The 16,753-nt window shown below is 40.1% G+C and overlaps 1 protein-coding gene across 4 annotated transcripts in view; it reads right to left on the bottom strand.

Moving 5' to 3' along the window:
• lgr4 (leucine-rich repeat containing G protein-coupled receptor 4) overlaps positions 1–14,488 on the bottom strand; it is a 40,873-nt gene extending 26,385 nt beyond the window's left edge. Inside the window, exons 1-4 of one of the 4 annotated variants that reach the window (XM_046032025.1) lie at positions 14,172–14,487; positions 13,882–13,949; positions 13,622–13,734; positions 715–786 (exon numbers count right to left, since the gene is read on the bottom strand). In XM_046032025.1, the coding sequence (XP_045887981.1) occupies positions 715–776 (62 nt within the window). In that variant the 5' untranslated portion in view covers positions 777–786; positions 13,622–13,734; positions 13,882–13,949; positions 14,172–14,487. Of the gene's footprint in view, positions 1–714; positions 787–13,621 lie in introns of all 4 variants that reach the window. The other 3 variants (XM_046032023.1, XM_046032024.1, XM_046032026.1) reach the window with 3 other exon arrangements.
• Between the last annotated feature and the right edge of the window lie 2,265 nt (positions 14,489–16,753).

Here is a 16,753-nt window from a genome sequence, read left to right as displayed (position 1 = left end):
TTTGCCCTTGTCCTTCCTGCATTGCATTCCTCCACACAATGCGATGAAAAGTAAATTGCCTTTTTCGACAAAGCAGATTGGAGTGGTGTAAGGAAAAGAAGAGGGTGAAGACTCGGCAGGCTGAAAGATGCACAAGCGCTGAAAAAACATGCACGCAAAAGGCCAAGCGGAGCTGGAACCACTGGAGTGTGTTCACTCACTGGTCATTTTGTTTTCTCAGGGCTGCATGTTACCTGATATCAGGTAGACAGATTTTATCTCTGACTCCCTGCAGCACCGAGCCAGACAGCGGAGTATTTAAAGAGTGAAGAAATAACAAACACCCACTGAGATTAGATGTACGCCACTCAACAAAGCCCTGGAGCATAGATGTGCTGTTGCCACCCTGATAATCCCTTAAAAGCAAAAATCCACACAGGATGTCACATGACTGTAGCTTCAATACATGTCGTCTCACCTCACCTTTTTAATTGAGCTTTACTGCACCTTTTATAACTGCCCTTGTTCAACTCATGAATGGTGCGTGATTCGTAACCTCACGTAATGCTGCGCTTATCTTCTTCAGCGGAGAAGATGGGCATGTTGTGGACCTATACTGTGTGTTTTGCAGTACAATCTCAAATACCCAGGTGCATATCATAAAGCCCAGCCCTCATGTCAACATAATACATCATTAACAAGAGAAAAAATGATGGGGGGGGGGCATGTACTCACAGTTCTTCCAGGTAGGGGAAGTTCTTGAATACATATGCTGGAAGCTCAGTGATGTTGTTCATGCTCAGGTCCCTGTAGAAACAAAAAATTTGTAAGAAACACTGTAAACTCTTCACTGACACCTTTAAATCAGAGTTTGTTAACTTTGCATAGAAGAGACTCATCTCAAATGTCTCAAAATCTGTGTATGAGGCTTTATTTAATCAGGTTTTTTGACTGTGCCTGCATGAGTGTAACACTCAACAAAAAAAGCCTTGAAAAAGCCCTTCTCTTTAGCCCCAGGGATCTTCATTTTTCAAACCAACTTCAAGTAAAGATAGGCATGTAGCAGCATGAAAAATATGCACACAGGACTTGATTTGCTTTCCCACCAGAGCTAATATGACTATATGGTTTGACGTGTTCATAATGATAATTAAAAATAAATTAAAAAAAAAAAAACACACACACACAGATATGTATATGCTGCTTACTACAGAAAATGTGTTAGTTTTATGAAATCAGTGCTGTCAAAAGTTACACACTGTCACAGTAAAAAAAGGGGACAAAAGTCTGTCTTAGGTCTACTAAGGGGACCTACACAGAAGGAGAAAACTCAGCTCTGGATCCCTAAACTTGATTACAAATCCACTAACCTGCTTCAAAGAAAAGCCCCATCGGGTCGATGCCATACGTAAAAAGACGGCACATATCAAGACTGAAAAACATCCGGGGTTCCTAAATGAAGCAACCCCTGCCCCCCCATCCCTCCCCTTTCACTCTCCAACTGGCCATCTTGAATTTCACTGCCAGATCTTTCTAGGACCTTGTGTGTGGGCCCCTGAATCCTACAAGGATCATATTGCCCTTCCTCTGCAGTCCCAACTACACAAACACACACACACACACACACACAGACACACAAATGCACAGAAGCCTTAAAAGGCGGGTCCTGACAGAAACCCCATCATCCCTGCGACCTATGTCCCATCTCTACTTACCTGGTTATCCAATTACCGTATAGACTGTGCAGCTACAACAACACTTCCATCAACATCCGCCCACTCCTTATCATTTTTTCCAACCCTGACAACATCTCTGCTGGTGTTCTGCCACCACCGGTGGTCAGATGGATACATCCCTAACCACATTTTAAACCGTTCTGACTGTTGACTGGTCTGAACCACGTGCAGAGCTCCAGAGCAGGGGAGGCCTGCATGACTCTATCACACTTCCTCCCTCCCCCTGTGTCTGGCTGCTTTACTCATCAAGGTCCTGGCCTGTCCCTGCTAAGACAGATTGAAGGGGACACTAAAAATGCAGCTGTGATAAATGGTGACAAGCCTAAACGCTTCTACAAACAGGTATCAGTAAATTTCTATCCCATGTGCCCTTTGGCTTCGCTTTAGCAGAGGAAGCAGAAAATCTGAGAAATGTAGCATACATGCTTTGAGAAAAGGAAACTATGGCTGCTAAGGGGAAGTATGAACAACTTCTACAAGTCAAAATATAACACCTGAAAAGACAATCTTGTGCACTTGCAAACACACACAACAATAAAACATCTGTGTGTATGTGTGAATTGAAATGTTGCTCTTTTAAATAGCTCCCTTTTCGCCTCTGTGTAGCAAACATGTTGATTAAGGTAGTAGGAGCTAACTATGCTTTATTCCTGAATAAATAATGCAATCCTAATTTGCTGCAACTAATGATTGTTTTCAAACGGAAAACAGACCAACAATTCAAACCCCAAAGACATTCTTTTATATAAGACAAGATATAAGAAGGCTGGGACTACAGAATGGTTTTCAGTTTTGCTTGAAACTATCAAATTAGTTTACTAATGATGGACAATAGACTAAACAGTTTTGGCTCCAAATGGAATAATTGATTAAATTAGCCAGCAATGTGATAAAAGTCAAATTACTAGGTCACATGTTGAATTGTGGCGTATCATACTAGGTACACAGTGTAAGGTCATGGTTTACAATGGCACAAGAGACATCATTTTAAGTTATAGTCATGTTTCCTGGGGCCAATCGCACATGATTTTGTTGTGTGTGTAGTGACCATATACTGAAATTAATGCATTTTAATCCGAATCAATTTATAGTGAATGTGTTCAGGATGACTGAGATGAACTGCATGCACTGGGCCTTACAAATCTGTTGTTAAGACCAACTTTTCTGAACGCAGAGGTTTCATAAATCTACACACATTTTGCACCGGAACTGTTTCTGCCCTGCTGCAATGCATCCATGTTGATCTCTGTACACCTGCAAATGTGAAACTTCCTACAACCTGCCCAAAAATTTTATAAAAAATGATTTTTTTTTGTAACCGATCTGCAGACAACAAATTAAAACAATGTTTGCCTGTACAACTCGCTAGATCTTAACCCAGTTCCACACCTAAGAAAGATTTTGGACCAACATGCAAGACAATGCTTTCCACCACCATCACCATCACACTGAATGACATAATTTGAACGTTCATCTTCAGATCTATTTAGTGACTCTGATGTCCTTTTGAGATGTCTGGCTATGTTTGTTTTCCTTTCTATCTGCTGGTCTCTCTAGCAAAAGAGGTCCTAAATGTCGCATATATAATTGAAGGAACAGTGTTCATCCTCCCAATAGAGCTCCACAGATTTAACAAGGAGCACTCAATGTTCCGGAGGTGGCTTGACCCCACACTAAGACACTTTATGCGGTTTTTTCCTTTCATTTGACACCCATCTGTATATTTATGCCTAATCATTACTGGGCGCTTCCTGGGAAACTGTGTAAAACAAATTCTAAGAGCACAATAGGCTTTATAATTAGGAAAAAGCGTAAGTTACCCAGACTCTCTAGAGGTAGTTGCTTGAACAAACCAAACACCCAGGAAAGGACTTGACTGAGGTCATAGCCAAAATGCCAGAAACTGCAGTGACATAACTTTAAGAGTTTACTGGGTCCTACAGGAGGCTTCACCAGTAGAACAGCAATCAGAGCAGCACCTCACAAATCAAGCCAATGTGGAAAAGTGGACCATAAAAATGCACTTGCCTTAAACAAAGATAGTGTAGTCTGGTAAAACTAAAATCCAGCATTTCCCTCATAATCCAGAGTGTACTGTATTCATCAAAAAATTAATTTTTGTCGACCCCTACATTAAAAGCTATCTTATTACAGCCATTAAAATGTGATTCAGTGCTGTAAAACAGTAAGACATGAAAAGCTGAATGGGTATTCAAATCAAGAAAAGTACTTTTTTATGCAACAAAAGCCCTAAATAAAAGACTGCGGGTTTTGTTTTAATTTCTGAATATTCTGCTGATTTAAGATTACCAGGTGTTCCTGTGTGTTGTATTTTTCCAGACAAAATCTCCTGTTGTGAAAGTGGAACACACAGTCCATCAATCATCATACTGCCTTTCCTCACAGCCTGTGAAAATGACTAACCCTGTATCTTGTCACAGTGTTCTGGGGTGTGTAAAACTTTCCAGAAGTTAGAGACAATGTAGTAGTAGACAACACCTTCCATTTACAATTTTGTAAAGCTGTTATAAAGACATGGCATGCCATACAGTGAGTAATTACACACTCCAAGCAAGTGTCTATAGCTGCATTTCGACCAAAGGAACTATACCCCGGAACTAGGAACCTTTGGAGGAACTCACTATTTTTCCACCGGATCTACCAGGGTCTAAACGTAGTGCTAGGGTATTTATTACCCCCCCCAAAGTAGTACTTTCTGAAAGTATCGGGGGGGGGCTTGCCTTGCAGTGAAATTCTGAATGGGCAAGTAAATGCTATGGGCTTTAACTGGAGAATGTCGGGTGTTTTTCTACTGTTCCTCCCTTTTCCATCGTTGTGTGCAAACAACAATTTTATTTTTGTGTTGCTGTACTGGAGTTATTTTAAGAACCTGATGGTTTTATCCAGTTTGCTATTAAATGCGTAACAAACTTTATCGCGTGTCTCTTCATTATACTCCCACAGAAAAAAGCTGCTTTAATGGTCAAGCATAGCCTATAACCTAGTTTTTCCATTATATTCCAGTCAAATCTGATGTTTATTTATAAATGTTGCTCATGGATAGTGGTAACAAATAATGATGCCTGTGCATCGCTTTGTACACAGCCTGCGTCAGCTGGTTAATTTGTCTAATCTTCGCAGACCACGGTGGAAACGCGTACAACAGGGGGACGAAGGAAACTTTTAGTTCCTTGAAAAGAGATCTGGCGACTTAAAATGTCGACTTCTGGTACTTCTGGTCAAAAAGTGGCTTATAACACACAACCTTTCATGTAAAAAGTATAAAGCAACTTTAATACATTACTTTGTCAGTCCTGCAATTATATTGAATATACTGTAAAGTACAGTTATAAATCATTATTAAGACTTAAAAATTATTTAATGTAAAATGCAAGTGGTTTAATTATATATTACATACATACATACATACATGAGTTGTATATTATATAACATATGCAATAGCACTTGCATTAGTTAGTTTAACACATGGTTAGGTCTGTTTAACATAATTAAATGCTAACATCGCACACCGCAGAAGACCTGTAGCTGCTGTTCTGCTGTTATGTGGGGCTGGGCAATATGGCCAAAAATGTTATCACAATAAAAACCATTTCATATCATTCGATAGATAATTATCACGATATATGTCAAATCGTCATTTCTTTCAAGTTTAAAGGCTGATTTTTGTTCCTGAGTGAAAAGAAACCAGATGGTTAATTATGTGGCTAAACTTTTCTTTATGTTCAGAATGTGACAAACACTGACGCCAAACAGTGGATCAATTAACAAATCTGGGGCAGAACATTCAAAACTATTATGATAAAATCTTTTTCAAAAAATATGATTAGTAAATCTTTTTTTCAGTCCCTTTTCCTCAACAAAATAAATATTTTTAAAGAAAAATTAAAGGCTTTGTCCAAGATTCAAATGAATTAAACCAAATATTTATTGATATATTGAACATTTATTATATTGATACTGAGGAATCAGTATTGTAGTACAATAGTACAATATTGCGATAATTATCATTGATTTATTGCCCAGCCCTAGGGTTATGTGCAGTTTAATAAAGCTTGCACAAAGTGTTGACCAGAACAATGTTTTACATGTCCTGTATGAATAAAGCCCAGCCACTTATTTAGAAAAGAGCAGTATAGACTGTGGTTACAGAAAAAACAAATGCACAATAGACATCCGACAGCACTCACATTCAGGTTTCTGTCAGTTTGTTATTAATGGATATAAGGACAGTAAGGTCATTCCTGCAGCCCACTGATCGATCGGTCAGTTAGATGGTTCAAGTGTTTTTATCTGGTCAGATGTGAGGAGCAGCTCTACAGTCTGCTTACAGTTATTGAAACACTTTTATATTTCACTTTACTCAGCATCTCATGCCCCTGTGAAGGTCACTATTAAACTGTTAAAGAGGAATGTGTAGGCTTTAGAACAAATCAAAGTAGTAATTAGCTGCAACGATTAGTCCATTAATTAATCGGTAGAAAATAAGTAGGGAACTGTATGATAAACTATTAATCATGGAGTGGGTGTTTTTTTAAAAGCCAAAATGCAGTTTCTCCAGTGTGTTTCTCATAGCAAACTGTTTATTTTTTGATTTTGAACCTACACCATTTGACGGACATTTTTCACCATTTATGATGTTTATTATTAAACGATAAATCGATAATGACCAATACAGCTGCCTAGACTGGCCTGTGTGACGGCTTTCACTTCACGTGAACCTTCATGTGTACCTGCAACCAGAAATCTTCAAGTCCATTTTTTTTCCACTTAGGAATATAAGTACATCACTGTATGCCTCAGGGCCCGTGTCCACCAAAGCGTTTTTTACCAGCTGCCTGCTACTGTTCTGAAAACGCCTAGCTGGGAGCGCTAGGGTGCATTTTGGAGACGCAGTGTTTTTTTCGAGATGCTGTGGTTGCTATGATACATAATTTCCGTGGAGGCGATGTGTTGCAAGTAGGGTAGGCTACTTAATTTTAGTGAATGTAAAAATGTCACCACAAAGTATATAGGCTTACTTGCTCTGGCCTTTGCTCTGCATGAAGAGAAGGCTGAAACATGAGAGCACAGACTGTCCGTATGTGGGTTCATGAGATTTTGCGGGCGAGGAAACACCTCGGCGAGTAGGCACATTGCTTCGTTCAAGATCGGATGTGCTCGGTGCGGTGTTTGTCCCGCCCCTCCTGCACTGTGATTGGACAGCTGGGTAAAAAGTGACAGTGACGAGCGCAGCGTTTTTCCCCAAATTTGAACATTTTTCAACTCTCGGCGACCGAACAAAAAAATGCTCAGCGCCTCGTCACGCTCCTAGTAAAAACGCGGTGCTCCCATTGGAATGAATTGAAAAAAGACGCTGGCGTCAGAAAAAAACGCTTTGGGGCCCTCAGAGTGCACAGCAATAGTGCAGGTGAATAGATCTAGTGTACGCTGACAGCTGCTTTCACTGCCCAGCAAATGGTGACAAAGTGTTAAAAATTCTGTTAGAGTGGTGAAATATTTGAAGACTGAATCTGTACTAATAAGGATGCTTCCTTATTCAGATAACAGTCTTCAACTATACCGTTATTATCTTAGATTAAGCCTTTAATTATTTCCCGGTTATCTCAAAAAAGGGCTTCTGCAAACAGTATGATTCCTCACAGAATTTTATAAATTATTTAGTGCTAAAAGTAACATAGGGACGGGGCCTTACATTGAAGAGCCTAATTCAGAATCTAAATCTAACTGAGCACATTTCCATAGATGTTCTAAAATAGTACTAGCGATAATTTTGCATATTCATAGTAGGATTTACTTATCTTGGAATGCAAATCACAAGTTCACTTCCTGTAGATTTTTCTTTCAACTTTATCTCTTTCTTGATACAACTGAAAACTGAGTTCCAGAGGAGGACAATTATTAAGCTACATTATACCATTTTTGAGAAACTGTGTGTCTTGATAATCTACCACTCATTCATAGCTAGCCTTATTTTTGCTACACACAAGACAAGACAGCGTATCTGTCAACCCCCACAATAGGCCACTGGTGCAACGCATCATCATTTCCTCACAACGTATGTTCAAGATTGTGTGTTTAATGTAATTAAACTAACGCTGCTGCACACCCCAATACCATCCAGTGTAACACTGAAAATACAGAAACAATGCATTTCTCTGCACAGTTTTACTTTAGAGGACATTTAAAAGCTATCCTATCTTTTTTCTACACCGCTTTAATAACAGAAACAAATGTGAGGTTCAGCAAAGTTATTTCATGTAAAATTAGCAGCTCTTCCTTCTGCTTCACTCTAGAGTTACTACGCTTTAAGTTCTTTATAGCCCACCTAGGATTACCTATAGAATAGTGGTCACTCCTTGGTGTGTTCCCTGGTGTGACAGACAGTTGCATATAAAGAATATCTGCTATGTTTCAAACTAACTTCCAAAACGCTTACATCCTCTTAGGTTACCTTGAACCGTTTCCCACATGGCTGCCTTTTGAGTCCCAGAAGGCATCAAAGTAACCTTCAGAGCAATCAGTCATTTTTAAAAGTAAACCACCACGTCCAAAGGTTTTGCTTACAACTACTAAACATTAAAAAAATCCTTTAAGTTTATACCAAACTCAGCTTGGGGTAATGTTTATAATTACTAGGGCAGAAGAAATAGATATAGAAAACCTGCAATCATTGGCAGAAACTGTGTGATGGGGGATGGGAATAGGTGTATAAGTGGGAGACAGGGTTGGGGACTCAGAGAGGGGGGAGAGAGTGTTAATATTCTCCCATCCACAAGTCATCCTGTTTGGGAGTGGGGAGCCACTGACTGGCTCCTTTCACCTCTGCTGACCAAGAACAAAAGTATCATTCAGTTAAAAATGGATTGAGGGCATCAATGGTGAAGCTGGCAAGCTACACCAGCAGAGTGCAAGACCCCTAACGCCACCCCCCCCCCCTCTCCACCTTGTTCACACCATGAAAAGGACCTAATACAACTAAGATGTACTGCTCCTTTAAAATGCTCAAGAGTTCATGAAGACGCTACACCAAAAACGAAACCTGTGCAGAGACTCAACGGCAGGTAAACTACATACCTTCAAAAGGAGTGTTTGCTTTGTTACAGGCTGAGGGGCCTCCTCTTTTCTCTCATCTGCTTTTCTGTGAGAGGGCTGTTTCCACTACAGATGCCAAAACTCAGGCCCCTGTAGGCTGTAGGTAAGAGTCCACTCCAACATTGTCATATGATTTATTGTAAAATATGTGGTCCTCTGTTACCACAAATTTTTTTACTAAACCATAAAAAGGTACAAAACAACAACTGACAGACAATAATAGCATAAAGAGCCTAAAATACTCATCCTTGTAATGAAGATTTTCCTGACCTTTGGGCATTGTTAGACTTCCAAAACACTAGCCTACCTTGAAACTCTGTTGCTGCTATTATGTGTGTTTGTATCTTTAAATTCACACACCTTCCCAGGGCTCTACGCTGATGTTTTCCCCAAGGAGCACATGTGCTAAATGAAAAAATTTAGGAGCACAGCGAAAAATGCAACAGAGTTTAACAAATTATTTAGTTTAAACCTTGTATCTGTACACCTCGGCATCTGCCTTAAAGAGGTGGTATTATGCTCATTTTCAGGTTCAAAATCTTATTTAGGGGTTGTACCAGAACAGGTTTACATGGTTTAATTTTCAAAAAACACCACATTTTTCTCATACTGCACATTGCTGCAGCTCCTCTTTTCACCCTATGTGTTCCCTACGCTCCACTCCTGAGCTACAGAGTGATGCATCTTACTTGTACAAAATCTTTGTTGGGAGTTGCACATGCGCAGTTCCGAGGCAAGGACTACTAGCCAATCAGAAGCAAAGGACGGGTCGTAAGAAAAAAGGTAGCGTGATCCAAATCAAAGCCGCTTCAGACTGCGTCCATAACCTAGCAGATGGTATAAGTTACTCACAAGTCCACAACCACACAACATCATTGTTCCACATCTTACCATAAACCTCTACAAAAATCACCATATTTCAACTCAATTTTACATAAAAACTGGCCGAACAATTTGAACATTTGCTCAGTAGCTTTCACATCAGGTGTAACATTAGCATTATAGTTATAACTTTCTGTGTTAGCCAACGTTTACAATAACTCCGCACTTGAACAGTCTGTGAAGTTACATTGCCGTGTTTATTTTAAATATAATTCACAACCAATAAAGCATACTTACAGGTTGTGAATTGTGCATTTCCAGGCCCAAACACAGTCGGAGTTGCATCGTCTTTTAGGACTAAACGTTGAACTGTTGCCGGTGTTCTGACGATCTATGCTGCCGGGAGTGGGGATTATTAGGGGGCCAAGCCCGAAGTGGGCTGGGAACATGCAAATGCAAGGCATCACGGTTCCCAGTACCGTGAAGCAGCTGGGAACCCTATTGTTTTCATTAGGATTTTTTATTTTTTTCTTCTTCCATCCATAAAACTGATACTGCGGCCTAGACGGTAACTGCTAGGGACGCGAAACTCACAAGGTAGGTCCACAGCCTCAAGAGTACCTCAGGCACAAAAATTTGCACACTTCTACCTCTAGGGGGCGCTATAAGCAAGGTCAATGCATTTGGGCTTGAAACTCCCGCTCACGAAGGCGGATATCAAATATACTTATATCCACGCGTTCAGGGGATCCAGCTGAATCTCCTGGTTTTGAACCTAATTACATTTTGCCTAGGTTTGGAATGGCCAATCAACACCAAACTTGGGGACCTTACTTCCCGAAGGCCTGTATAAAAAGTGGCGCTTTTAATCGTATATAAAATAACACTCCCTTTGACATACATTAATTTTATATCACCATAACCACAAGTCCGATTCATTCCAAATTTGGGTCAATTGTTCCTCATGGGCCCCTGATGACACCTGACAAATTTGGTGCAATTCGGCTTATAGGTGGCGCTATAATAGAAGCTCAAATACCGTGGGAAAATCCTATTCATTTGAATGGGATTTAGAACCAGGCACATTTTGCCTCATAACTATGCGCAACTACATCGCACATTCATAAACCTTATTTCTACGTGTTTGGGGGATGCTACCGATTCCTATGGTATAGGACACGCCTCCCTGCAATGACGTTTTCATTTCGCTAAATCGCGAAAACTGAAAAAACTATTTTAATGAGATTTCTCTGAAGCCGCAAGTCCGATCGACACCAAACTTGGCACGGAACATCTCTGGACCAAGCCGATACAGGTTTGTGCTCCCCTGATCGATACGTGAAAAATTGTTCCGATTATAAGCTGACAAATATTTGCAATAAACGCCAAAAACAGGAAGTGATGTCATATGTTAGATTTAGAATGGCCGATCAACACCAACCTTGAGGACCTTATGTGGTATGCCCCCCTGAGGGGCTGTGCAAAACACCGAGCCACGGCGGGGCGCCCGTGTCAGCTTGCGCGCCCTCCGCGGGGCAAGGGATGGCTTGCGCCAGGAGGCTTGGACCCCGCTTACAACTGCTTGCAGTTCTAGTTATAAGTTGTAGTTACACGCACATTGTGCTCGTGAATCATTTTTCCAGTTCACGCGTATTGTTTAGGGGAATATGCAAGCAAAATGGTCGCACTGTAGAGCCCTGCTTCCTTCCTGTTGCTGGCACTGACTAGACTCTTCTCTAGAAGTGTCTCTATACCATCATACAGATTCTAAAAAGACACAGAAACCAGAGTAAAGTTAAAATATTGCCATGACAAAAGACTTCTTCCCTTTACACATCACTAGACCATTGTGGGTGCATTAGCCCTGAGAGAAAGAGCCCTTGCAGCTGCAATATGTCTCACTAATCCATCATGATCCTTAACCCCAGTGTTCCACATACAAAAGACGGAGGGAGTGGGAGAGGACAACTTAAGTTCAGGAGAACAGGAGAACAAATGGGAGCAGGACAGAGAGAGGGACAAACAACCTTTCACATACTTTTAGTTTTTTTAAGAGTTTGAAGTGAATATATTACGCAGTTTAGTGTTCAAAACCTGCCACAGAACATTTAGATAGCCATGTGCAGAGCCGACTGCGAGACAAGAAACGGCACAATCTTGAAAACAACATTTCAGACAGACAGTTTTTTGCCATTTCTGGCAAAAAACAGGCCAGCAGAGCGGCAGCAATAGCTATGATATAATTTTGTGAAAACCTTGTTTCTTGTTGTGATTAAGATGTTAGACTGCCCATACATAAAAAGTTGCAGTATTTCTTCAAAGAGGAAAAGGTATGCTGAGAGTTTCAGCTATACGGGTAGGCCTAGTGTGATATGTCATGACAGCCTGGTATATGAATCCTTTGTTTACTTTACCCATTTCAAATGGCACAATATTGGTTCTGGCGTAGCGAGGCTTGGGCCACTATAATTACAGAAAAAGGTGGCAAAAACAAGAACAAACCTTTGCACTTTTAGGCAAGGTGACAGTGAAACAGGTTATTTTCTTAACCAAATCACACATCTTAAATAGACGAGTACCTATGTAAACTTCTTCTATTCGTTTTTGAGGGAGCACAGTAATTACAAAAAGCCACAGTAAATTGCTGTTTTCAATGCTGTTGTCAAGGTGGTTACTTTAGTTTATGATTAACCCAGAGGTTGTGAAACAAACTGAGGAGTTTCTTCATGGGGCAAATCATCAACTGTATCTGCACCAGCCCATAAAGATCGAACCAACTTGGTGCCTATTTGCTCCACTTTTTTATAAAGATTTGTGCCCTTACTTGAAGCAGTAATGAAGCTCTCAGTTAGGCCTGTGGTGAGAATGTGATAACGGCACAAGCTTGACTCTTAATTACTTTGAACTACACATAGAGTAAGCTGCTGGGAACAAGGCACTGCTGGCAACAATCCATGCAGCCTTACTCACCCAGACCTGGCCTATTTGTGACCTCAGCCCTCCATACATTATACTGTGATTCAGTCACATAGCAAAATGGTTTTTACCTGTTATCCAGCAGCAGGTTGCATCTTCAAAAGGTAATTTTGTGATCCTAGGAAGGCCTTCTGTTTGCCGTTAAAAATAAAATGTTTTTCAGGGGCCAAACAAATGTTAAATTCAATATTTCCGCAGACTGCACCGCCCGCGGCCGCAGCTCGAGCAGATGACGCCGGTAAAGAAGAAATACAGAGCAGAGAGGCTCACACTGTGGAAATGTTGGATTTAAATGCTTATTTGGCCCCAGATAGACATTTTATCATTCCTGGCAAAAAAGTACACATCTTTGAGATCACAAAAATACCTTCAAAGACAAAATTAGGCCTAATGGTTCAGTCTAAAAATCATCATAAAGTTGTAAAAAAAAAAAAATATGTCCATTATAATCCCAGATGAAATTTTCAAATGAGGTGCTGTAACTACTAAATGTCTTGAAACGATTAATTGACTAATAGTTGCAAATAACTTTTCTGTAGCTCTAATAATCTGTGGACTGTTTCAGCTCTAAAATGTTTGAATGTTCCAAAACTGATCATATAATCATTAGCTGCAGCCTTACAATACACGTCTGTTACAAAATGTGTAGAAACTGTGAGCTGACTTAAGTTCTTTCAGGGAAGGACTGAACTTTTGGGCTGCAATAGAAAGTTGTCAACCTTTAACGGTGTGTGAAGTTTATCTGAACTCTGTAAAAGACCTTGAGAGTTATGTCACATTGAATAATGAACCACATTAGAAATCCTTATTGATCTTCCTAACATCTTCATTAAGACATTTTTCTCTGGCGAGCCATTCGTGGAAAATTGGCACCGTGATGTTTAATGTCCACTTGCGATGTAAACACAACGTGCAGGCCTTTACGGTGAGGAATTTACAAATGTACAAACTTGTTTAGAGGTTGAATTTCACTGTGGATATTGGTTAGTACTTACAGGTAGTAGGTGAAAGCACTGAGCCCGGTTGGGACGGTGGTCAGCCCTCTGCCGGAACAGTCTGCACCCCCATCTTCATCGCAGCTGCATGAGGGCGAACAAACGGCCGTCGACTGCCCTTGACCGGTGGCCCCAAGACGAAGGAAACACCACAAACATATCCAAAACAAATCCACACGCATTTTCGCCTCGTCGGTTCAGGTCGAAACGATTAAAAACAAAGTGTGTGTGTGGGGGGGGGCTTTGTTCTGTGGTCAAACCTATTCCGGACGTCGACTTCTCATGTGGTCGGTCGGTTGAGGCATGAAGAGATGAAGCCTAACCGACGCTTTTCAAAACAAAAAAAAATTAAAATAACCCCAGAGCACTTCATACATTCACGAGCCCGACCAAAAAATATCCACGCTAACGTTTAGCTAGTGTTAAAAACCAAACACTGTCTTCGAAGACGTGCGATTTACCTTGGCGTGAAACATTTCTCAACCCCCTGTGTGTCGTATTAATCCGTGAAAATAAAGTAGCAGGACTGGCGACAGGAGCGGTAGCCTACCTTGCGTTTTTTTGCGTTTTCGTTGTCCCATTAAATAACCACACAAAAAAGCGAGCGCTGCCTGTTACTGCGTGGCTAAGGGGCTGATCCCGAGACGGTGAAATCTTCAGTTAAACACGCCGGACAATCATTAGCCGTCCTGGTTTGTTTCCCAACAGGAGATCACCGTCCGTTTTCAGCCATTCCTCACGTTCCCCTCCTCTGCTCCTGACATCAACAGCATGCTTGTAGCTCGACAGGCACCCTACCGGACAACCTGCAGCACTGGGCCCGGCCTGTGCAACACTGAAACCTGCACCACAACGTCAGAGGCTGCCAGCCACTGTACACTTACCAGCCACGAGTTACAAACAGAAAGTCAGGTAAAACTGTTCACACAATGTTTGGGGGTGCGGCGTAATGCTCAATTATTTTCTGTAAAAAGAAACAAAACAAAACCCAACAACAACCAGTAACAAGTGAAAGCAATGCATTCAACAGCAGATTTAGGTGAAAGTACAAAAGCATTAGCATCAAAATATATCTAAAGTCCAAAGAGTAAAAATACTCATTTTGCAGAATAGTGTATGTTGTTGGATTATAATTATTGATTCAGTCAAGTGTTCTTCACTTTAATGTTAAGTGGTGATGGTAGTGGTGGAAGAACTATTCAGACATCCTGTAGTAGAAAGTACAAAAGTATCAACAGTAAGTACCTACAGAATGGGAAATTTCAGAATCATATATATAATTGGATTATAATTAGTGATGCATTAATGTGTGCATTACTTTAATGTTGCAGCTGGTAAAGGTGGGGCTAATTTCAGTTACTCTATATAGTGTTGGGTAGCTTAACCTATAATTATATCATAATGTATTAGTTGATTTATATGATTTATTATTCATCTACATCTGCAAAGTAACTAGTAACTAAAGCTGTCAAATAAATGTAGTGGAGCAGAAGTAGAAAGTGGCATAAAATGGAAATAGTATGTAAGTACCACAAAATTGTACTTAGTACTTGAGTAAATCAACTAGTTACATTTCACCACTGGATCACTGGATTTTAATTACTTTATTGCTGAGTCCCTTGTGAATTTACCCCAGGGATCAATAAAGTCTTACCATGTTTTATAATACATTGTAATTTATTTGTTGATTATATGATGTATCAAGTCATCTAAATCTGCAAAGTAACTAAAGTTATCAAATAAACTAAAACTGTGTTAGGTATGCTTTTGTCTTTCTGTCTGTCTGTAAATTTCAATTTACAATGTCCACGTGGCCGGATAAACTGTTATGTGCCTCACTACAAGCCCAAGATGGCATCCTCAAATGTCTTGTTTTGTCCACAACCCAAAGATATTCAATTCACTGTTACAGAGGAGTAAAGAAAAAACAGAAAATCTTTATAGATAAGAAACTGGAATCAGTAAAAAATGACTTAAATGGATTATTAAAATTGGCAAGTAATCTAATAGTTGACAACTATTTAATTAATTGTTGTAGCTCTAAAACAAATAAGCAATTCATTGGTACAGCATGAACCTGGGGCTTTTGGGGCACCTGGTGTTCTTCGTGCTTTGCTTAGTTGGTAATCCAGCCTTGCTCAAACAGGTTTTACTATTTAAGCTATTTTTCGATTATCATCATCAGTGCACAGTATTGCGAAATCTGATATTCTTAATGTTGTGCATAAATGCAACATTAGTTTATTAGCAGTCTGACAGAGTACCGTCACTACAGTTGAGTATGCAATCTGCCAGACCAATGAGCCTGGCTCTTTGGTGTTGTGGTCAAGTTGCATGTTTGGTACCCTGTAGACCAAGGTTCGAATCCGGGTAGCAGTTGGTGTTGGCAGATGTGTGAGGCACACCTGTGTGCGTGATGCGCATGGGTTTGCTTCCCACAGGAGAGTACATCACCACAGTTGAGTATGCATTGAGGCTGGTACTTTGGCTTGCAGTTTAGTATCCTGTAGACCCGAGTTTGAATCCAGGTAGGGTGACTGCTCTTGTCTTTTGCTATAGGCAGTATTAGCTGCAAAATATACTGAACTAAATTAGAAGTACAGAAAGTTAGATTGATGATAACATATATCTTAATAATCCATACTGCCATGTCAGACTCCTTTATTATAGGCCTACTCCAGTTGCTTAAAGCGCATCAATGCATCAAATTCTATTATGTTATCATATATTCATTATGTAAAATCTTTATCTAGGAAGTAACAGGTAATACAATACAATAAATGTAGTTGAATAAAAAGTACAGTATTTCCCTATGTGTTCCCTGTAATGGAACAAAAGTACAAAGTTTTCACAAACCCAAATAAAGTACAAGTGCTTTTGCTTACAGTCCTTTACAGCTCTAATGTTACAGTGGAATGCTAGCCATTTTCATTACTAATCTGATGTGGTGGTTCAGAATTCAGTGAAGATCAGAGTGCAGGACTTTTACATATAAATGAATTTACATTACATTCAAGCCCTCGCCAAACCAGTTCACACAATGCTGATTAAGCCTACAACTGGCAGGTAAATCTCTCTGTATTTCGAACTGGTAGTGATATGTTTTTTGCCAGCCAGCAATTATTGGTTTAC

This window comes from Micropterus dolomieu, linkage group LG20 (assembly GCF_021292245.1).
Source record: "Micropterus dolomieu isolate WLL.071019.BEF.003 ecotype Adirondacks linkage group LG20, ASM2129224v1, whole genome shotgun sequence".
In the NCBI taxonomy this organism is placed as follows: Eukaryota; Metazoa; Chordata; class Actinopteri; order Centrarchiformes; family Centrarchidae; genus Micropterus; species Micropterus dolomieu.
Note: the sequence above shows the minus strand (reverse complement) of the source record. Positions and strands in the feature narration are given on the sequence as shown.